Source organism: Pararge aegeria, chromosome Z (assembly GCF_905163445.1).
Source record: "Pararge aegeria chromosome Z, ilParAegt1.1, whole genome shotgun sequence".
Taxonomy (NCBI): domain Eukaryota; kingdom Metazoa; phylum Arthropoda; class Insecta; order Lepidoptera; family Nymphalidae; genus Pararge; species Pararge aegeria.
In genome coordinates this window covers 2,345,775-2,353,847 of record NC_053208.1, presented here as the reverse complement: position 1 = coordinate 2,353,847, position 8,073 = coordinate 2,345,775, and the positions used below count along the sequence as shown (strand labels likewise).

Here is an 8,073-nt window from a genome sequence, read left to right as displayed (position 1 = left end):
ACTGCCTCATTCCGTGAGTGATAATTCATCTCTGGAAGTCTTCAAGAGAACATGGCATTATGTAGGTGTATATGTACAAGTTATTATGTGTTAAGTTTTTCAAGTGTAAAATAAAGAATAAAAGTTTTTAAGTACTGTACTTAAAATTTTTAGATACTTTAATAAAAATACCTACTTTTTACTTCTATCTATTGTCCTCAAAATTAAATCACAAGTTCTCGACTTGACCACGACTATGTGACCCCCCCCTGGCGCCAAAGCTGGATCCGCCCTCGTGGAGGTGGAGGCCATTACTAAACCGAATACGTTCTTCTTACGTTATTTCATTCGCGGCTTTCATCAACCACGCTATGTCGAACAACGCGCTGCCCGGCAAACGGCTAAGATCCGGCTCTATTGATGATGAAAGAATGCGACCCAGAAAAAGGACCAAATTCGAGCCAGTTACATTTGTGAGTAAATATCTAGTGCATTTTACTAAAGTAACAATATAGCTATTTTAGCAATTGGATTTGTGAATTCCGATGTATTTTTATCGCTATAACACCGGCACGATGTTTCAGCCCGTTTTAACCATATTTATGTAATTTCTGTACAATATTGAGTGCAACACCATTGAAATGGGCAGCGAAAACTCATAAGCAGTAGTTATTTATTCAAATAAAAGTATAATTCTGAAACATTGGTCACACGTCACAAGAATTAAACCGTTTCGATATTTCAGCCACGCGAACCTAAGCTTTATTGATGTGTTTTTAAGATTCTTCATTACCGCATGGTGAGCGCGACGTGGCACATGTGTTGTTGGAAAGCTGACGAAATATCTTTCAAATAATAGTACCTTAATTGTGCTAAATAGTACCTTTATATAAATAGTATCTAGAGCAATGAAATAATGAATAATGAATAATGAATCTCGTGCACCAGCCATACTGATTTCAGGTTGGCCGTTGCGTTATTATACCGTACATGTAGCTACGATTTTCATTACTAAACTTGCATAGATAAACTGTACCTAATAGTACATAGTAACTAATAAAATACCCAATGAAATATGGAAATCTCATCGAAAATCCAATTTAAATTATATTTATTGCCACGCCATGCAAATATTTAATCATTAAATCGTAGGTAGTTCAATAAGTAATTGCGTATGTCGAATTGAATATTTACGAGTATATCTGTATATCAAACGTAGAAATTAAATAAATGCGGCTCGGTAACATACCTACTTTAATATTATTTCAGTCTAGGTTTAATTGTAAATAGAAGAGTTATACTTTTTATCTACTCTCGTATCGGAACATTGGAATTATGAAATTCAAAACGAGTATATTATCTTGATATACTTAACGAACACTATACCTGCCGAAATTTTTAAATAAAAACATAATATACATATTTATTTTATGGGTATATACTCGTATGTACCACCTTACTATTTTTTGTATTTTTTTTATCTTCGTCATTGGTTGCCTGGAAAAAATCGCTGTGAAGCATTAAGGCCGCCAAATTGTTTACGTTGTTTTGTTATACATTTTTCTTTTTTATGTTCTTTTTGTTCTTTTTGTTCAATAAAAGTATATTCATTCATTAATTCATAACAAAAAACTCTTTCCTGTAAGAACAGACGGAAGAACAGTTGTTTACTTTAATAATTTAACTGCTTTTTAACAAATTTTTATTTTTATTTGAGAAGTTAATATTACCAACGAGATTCCATTATTTTTTTTCTAACGTAACGCACCAAAGGAGTGTGCCATTATTTTTAACCGACTTTAAAAAGGAGGAGGTTCTCAATTGGTCGGAATCTTTTTTTTTATGTATGTATGTTTTTTTATGTGTGTTACCCGATTTCTCGAAAACGCCTAAACCGATTTGAAAAATTCTTTGCTTTAAGTTGCATACTTTCCAGGTGGTTCCATTTAAATTTCATTGAAATCGGATGAGCTGTTATTAGAAAATAGACAACAATGTAACCCAAAGTAACAGTTTTTTTTTTGCTTTTTCAGTTCCTGGGCGTATGTTTCGGTTTTTTTTATTAATTTAATAGCATTACAAAACAGCTTTGATTGAAAAATTTACATATCTGTGGTAGTTAGTAGCCAAATAACTATAAATTATAATAATGCAGAAGACTTTATTATTTTTTTATGTAGATAGATTTGTATGAAACAAGCTACCTACGATTATTGTATGATTAAATTTTTGCATGGCGCACAAATATCAACTAGCTTTGTGAAGTTAGGGGAGCATGCTGGGATTCGAACTCTGCCCGCCACAAGTGCAGTCGACGTCCTACCCACTGAGCTATCACCGCTTCTGCAACAGCATTGAATAGTTAAACTAAGAATCGATATTTTAGCTGACTAGTCGATTAGTCGCCTTCTTATTTATTTGACATGTTTCACTATTAGTTAGTAAGGGATTTTTGTGACAGAGCTCGTCTGTGGTATGAATGAATGAATGAACGAATGAAAGGGGAATGAGTGAATGAATGTGAATGAATGAATTAATGAATATTATTTTATTGCACACCACAAAAAATACATTAAAAAAAAAATATATATTACAAAACCCTTACAATTTGGCGGCCAAATCGCTCTGCTTATTTCTGCCGCAAAGCAGCGTCGTTGCAATGCTGTTTCGGGCTGAAGGGCGTGGTTGCCCTTGTTATTACAGGCACATGAGGCTAAACACCTACAGCTCAAATTGCTGGCCACGAGGCGGCATGTTGCAGGACGTGCTCCTTTCAAGCTCATTGAAGAGTTACTCAGTTTATAGGCGATGTTTTTCCACGTACAATCGGACGTAAACCAATGCCATAATTTTTACTGAAATAAATCAGATACAACCCTAAGATTTAACTAATATGATTCTCATTTTTACATTGTTATACCAAACATTCTTATTTTTATATTTGACTAGCGTACCCAGTCCGCTTCGCTGGGCTAGATTTTGCTTTATTTTATTTAAACAATAAACTTGCATCATTAAATTTTTAATTTAAGTCTCAATATATATTCAATCATTTATTTCTCTCAGTATTCATTGTCTACTATTCTCTTCTCGAGCGGGTGAAGATCATTATCTACACCCATGTACACCCAACAATAGAATATCTTCATAGTTAATAAAAGCTGTATTTGACAGTTCAAAAATAGGAGTGCTCCGATCGTCACCAAACTTTACAGGATTACTCGCCAGGTAAATCCGGAGATTCCCTGAAAGTTTCATTGAAATCGGTCCAGCCGTTTCGGAGCCTATACGGAACATACCCATACTATCTCTTTTATATATAATATATAGAAGATTGACAGCGAAGGTTCATGACATTGTGTCGGTGGGTATTTTGAAATAAATACTTACCGATGCATTCACGATACACCTCTGCCGTCTAGTATTTAGGCTCGGGCGGCGCAAAGATGGTGGCACCTCCCTGGTGTCTTACTTCCAATTTCAATGTCCAATTAACCGTAATCGTTATTTATTACTTAGCAACGTTGATATTTCAACAAAATTAAAACAACTTGGCTGAGCAACTTATCAACAGATTACAGATAGATTGAATCAAGAGAACGGACGTTTATCGTTATCATAGCCTAATGGTAATAATCGTTTTTTTTTCTCTCTTTTTAGATTTGGAGTGAAGGAAGTTTGTTGATAGAAAATCAAATACTAAAAATAAAGTTGAATCGCTTAATAAAAGAGCTGAAAGAATTGAAGATCCAGAGAGAGTAAGTGTACTTCTTAAAATGTGACTTGAATAGCATAACCGGTAGGCAGATCGGCGGGGTAAATACATATCTCACTATGTTGTGTTATACGTAATCACCCTGCCGGCTCCTTGGAGAGGGTGCTTTGATAGCCTAGTGGGTGAGGCTTCGGCTTCCCTTTCGGGGGGACGGAGTTCGATCTCCGGCACGCACTTCTAGTTTCGGAGCTATGTGCGTTTTTAATTTGAGCATTTAAATATTTGATTTGACGGTGAAGGAAAACACCGTGATGCTTAATCCATAATGTTCTCAAAAGCGTGCGTCTACCAATCTGCATTTGGCCAGCGACGTTTTGTACTACGGCCTGAACCCTTCTCGTGAGACCGGTGCCCTGTAGTCGGTCGTGATGGGTTCATAATAAAGAAATACCATGTTTTATTCGTTTTTTACTCTCAAATAGCTATTTCATTGGATTTATTGTCATCGAAAACGATGTTCTGGCAATAAATAGTTACTACATGAAAAAAATTATGGAGCCGAACCGTTACAATTCGGGAGTTTTCTATCTTAAATTCTCGCAGAAACGGGAATTAGCACCAGATTCGTTAAGTCTTATCTTAACAGGTTGTGTGCAGTGTTCTTACCTACATTTGAAGGGATATCTATATTTCGATAGGTAATAATATTATAAAGAGGCTCTAACGGAAACTACTGGATCGATTTTAACGATTTCGTCACGAAAAGAAAGTTAAACTATCACGAAGTAACATAGGCTATAGTTTATTTGGAAAAAAATAGAGATCCTTAAGAATATTGCAATAATCAAACTCAAAGTAGCAAAATTTTGTAAAGTAAAAATAGTACTTATTAAATCTTATTTAAGTAAATTCCTCTAGAAACCAAAATATAAGTATAAGTGGCTCAATTTCTATTATCAGAACGGAACTTAGAATACTTTACTGTTTTTTTAGATAGAAGTTTCAAAGAAATAGAAGATAGTAAATGTCAGAAATACGGTCCGGAATAAAATATAGTCTTTCGCTGCAAATAAATAAAGCATTTCTAAATCACAGAGCAATATACTATGTTACATACAAATCAACACAAATAGTTCTTTTAAAGGAAATTGCATGGAATTCTACAATAAACTACCCATTGACTTCTTGGAGATGTCTCTTAAAAAATTCAAAGTTTGTATTAAACGTTAGCTTATAAAAAAGTCCTATTATACTATAACTATTAAGGACTACGTAATCGTTAAAAAAGCTTGGGTGTAAATTATTGGTCTAACCAGGTTGCTCTTCTAATCATTTTAAATGACAATGTGAGATGGTGATAACAAAAAAAAGCACCCGGCTAAGTTTGTTGTGGGTTACTTCTTAGACCAGGACGAGTTTGGAACCCTCGTATCTTTAGTTATAAGTTTACGAATATGGTGATCGCCAGTACCGTGTACTTCTCATGTAATGTACGCATCAAAAGTGCCACCTATGGGCCTGGTTGAATAAAGATATTTTTGACATTATATATTATCAAAATTAAGCTTAATTTGCTATACTCCGCGAAAAGCAGGAGAATCTGTGTGGTGTAATTTATAATTTCTTCAATCCTTATACCCCACACCAAACAGATCTTCGGCAATATACCCTCTACGCACGTTTCGCTCCGAAACCGGAGCATCATCAGGAGATGTTGACTTTACAATGAATAATTGTTAAGATTATAAAATGTGAGTTTGTTTCTAAACAGTCGAGGCGATGTTCGATCCGCTCCAGAAACGCCAATGCTTGCTGAAAGCGACTGCCCTCCGTTTCGGAATATCGCCACGCACAGAAATTCCGAACTACTATCCCATACCGAAATACTCAACGAGCCGTATGTTTTTTTCTTATTCCACTACTATTTAGCCTTGTTTTAATTCAGTAAGTGATGCGGGCTCTTACCGCTATGGCCATATTAAACTCGTAACAGTAACAGGTTTCGAAACGACATCGTACCGGAACGCTATATCGCTTGGCGGCGATTCTTTGTCTGTAGGGACATTTTTCTCCCCGGGAAAAGGACAATATTTTATATTAAAAATTTTGAGCAAACCGTTAAAAATAGTATTTCAGTAATATACTTAGTGCGGTGTAGTAAGAAGCAGTGATAGCGCAGTAGGTGTATCCTACCCACTGAGCTCGACTTCACTTTCCGGGGGCCGAGTTCGAATCCCAGCGCGCACCTCTAACTTTTCTTAGTTATGTGCGTTTTAATTAATTAAAAATATCACTTACTCCGACGGTGAAAGAAAACTTCGTGACGAAACCTGCATGCCTAAGAGTTGTACATAATGTTTGCAAAGGTGTGTGGAGTCTACCAATCTGCACTGGGCCAGCGTGGTGGACTACGGCCTTAACACCTTCTCATTGTGGGAGGAGACCCGTGCCCTGTAGTGGGCCGGTAATGGGTTCATATGATGATGATGATGGTGATGATGGTGATGATGATGATGAATATACTTAGTACTTACGTGTTATAATAAACGGGGATAAACTTCTCCTTATACCCGTTGCCGTACTTGGGAGAGGATATTATTCACTTACACCTTACTAACTCTATGCCAATAACCAAGTCGATGGCTTAGTTATAGCGCAAAGTGAGGACAGACAAACAAACACAATTTCTCATTTGTAATATTAAGTAATAGTGGAAGAAGCGGTCATAGCGCACAGGGTAAGAGCTCGCCTTTACTTTCGGGGGCCCGAGTTGGAATCCCAGATCGCGATTAACTTTTTTAAGTAATTAAAATATCACTTGTGTAAACGGTGAAGAAAAACATCTTGAGGAAAGCTGCATGCCTGAGTTCTACATAATGTTCTCAAAGGTGTGTGGACTACCAATACGCACTGGACCAGCGTGGTGGACTACCTTAACACCTTCTCATTGGAGTAGACCCGTGCCCTGTGGTGGCCCGGTAATAGGTTGTTATGATGATGAGAAAACGAGCTGATCAGTGATGAGCAGAATGCGCGAAAGCTCCCACGGTATTCTAATATATAAGAAAAACCAATTATGCAGCACTGGGTGGTGCAACCACGTGTTTTCGCAGTGCTCTGTAAATGGAAGGTATGGCAAATAGCATAGTTACTAAAACAGCTCATCTTTTTTAGTAATGCAATCTTAAATTGTTTTAATTTTATATTAGTGTTTATAAATGGATGTAATTCTGTAAATAAAGATTATTATTATTATCATACACACCTGATCCAGAGTAACCACGGTCGCTTGTAGGAATGTTCCTGTCTGGAGAGAACCGAGCTACAATCAAGTTTTTGTCGAACCCGAATTTTCTGGAAACCCTCGAAAGCAGATAAGGAACCTATCGGAAACAAAATTTCGAAAAAAGCTTTCAGTTCCAAAGTCCCTTGGATCATCTTTAATTTAATTAAGTAATGCATTAAATTCTTACTGTACATTTATTTTTTTAAGATCATACGAAGTACTCCAATATGGAATGTGAATCCCCCCAAGCCGCGTAGGATGAATCGCATAATTTGGATCAACTTACTGGTAAGCTACTAAAATCATCATCAATAGCCTGTACGTCTTGAGAGACAGTTCAAACACTGTCTAAGCGACACTTCTTTGTATTGATAAGCCGATGAGCGAGCGATTACGGCCGCAAATATGGCAGAACCCTTTGGCGCAATCTGAAAATCAAGCAAGCAAGCTTTTTTGAGCAAGAACACCAAGCCAAGGTTCGTCAAAGATACGGCATCCCACATTAATGCTTTTGCGCAATTCGTCTCTTCCTTCCGTCTCAAGCCTCTCCCAATGTCAACGGTCGATGTTGAATTCGGTCATGTCCCTCCCTCTTGGCGCAGTCTTTAAACCTTAAGCGAGGTCGGCCCACTGGCCGCCATTTTAGCATGCCATAGCCACCTCACCTAAAAGAACTTGCCGAGGCAAGCGAGAACGTTTCATCCGCTGTCCATGACCTTCCATCCGGTGTTCATGTGTTCATAAAATATAGATGTATTATTTCTGCCTGTGTGGCTCAGACCCATTTTCTCGTCTTACCTCTAATATCGTGGCTCGTATTCATGCAGGCATGTTACGGGTACAAAAGTTTTCCAATGCTAGTCTAGATCCTAGAGCTGGGCAATACTGCCAGCATTAGGCAATTTGCCTCGCTGCGGTCGTTTCCAATAAGTTTTAGAATTTATTTACTTTTATTCTGGCACATAGCACATAGGTTTCATAGGTTGTTTTCGATGTGCGCAAAGTGAAAGTACTATTTTGGCGGCCGATTGGTGCAGTGGGCAGCGACCCTGCTCTGAGTTCAAGGCCGTGGGTTCAATTCCCACAACTAGAC

At 37.3% G+C, this 8,073-nt stretch overlaps 1 protein-coding gene across 1 annotated transcript; it reads left to right on the top strand.

The window, feature by feature from the left end:
* The first annotated feature begins 327 nt into the window (after positions 1-327).
* On the top strand, positions 328-5,734 carry LOC120636320. Its single transcript, XM_039907750.1, has 3 exons — positions 328-452; positions 3,640-3,737; positions 5,466-5,734. The coding sequence occupies exons 1-3, from the start codon at positions 351-353 to the stop codon at positions 5,632-5,634; spliced, it is 369 nt and encodes a 122-aa protein (XP_039763684.1). The 5' UTR covers positions 328-350; the 3' UTR covers positions 5,635-5,734.
* Positions 5,735-8,073: the final 2,339 nt, after the last annotated feature.

Excerpts from the sequence above, each read along its gene's own strand:
- LOC120636320 (XM_039907750.1), top strand. The coding sequence starts at position 351 with ATGTCGAACAACGCGCTGCCCGGCAAACGGCTAAGATCCGGCTCTATT. Across the intron at positions 453-3,639 it reads AATTCGAGCCAGTTACATTT|ATTTGGAGTGAAGGAAGTTT; the intron begins GTGAGTAAATAT and ends CTCTCTTTTTAG. Across the intron at positions 3,738-5,465 it reads GAATTGAAGATCCAGAGAGA|TCGAGGCGATGTTCGATCCG; the intron begins GTAAGTGTACTT and ends GTTTCTAAACAG.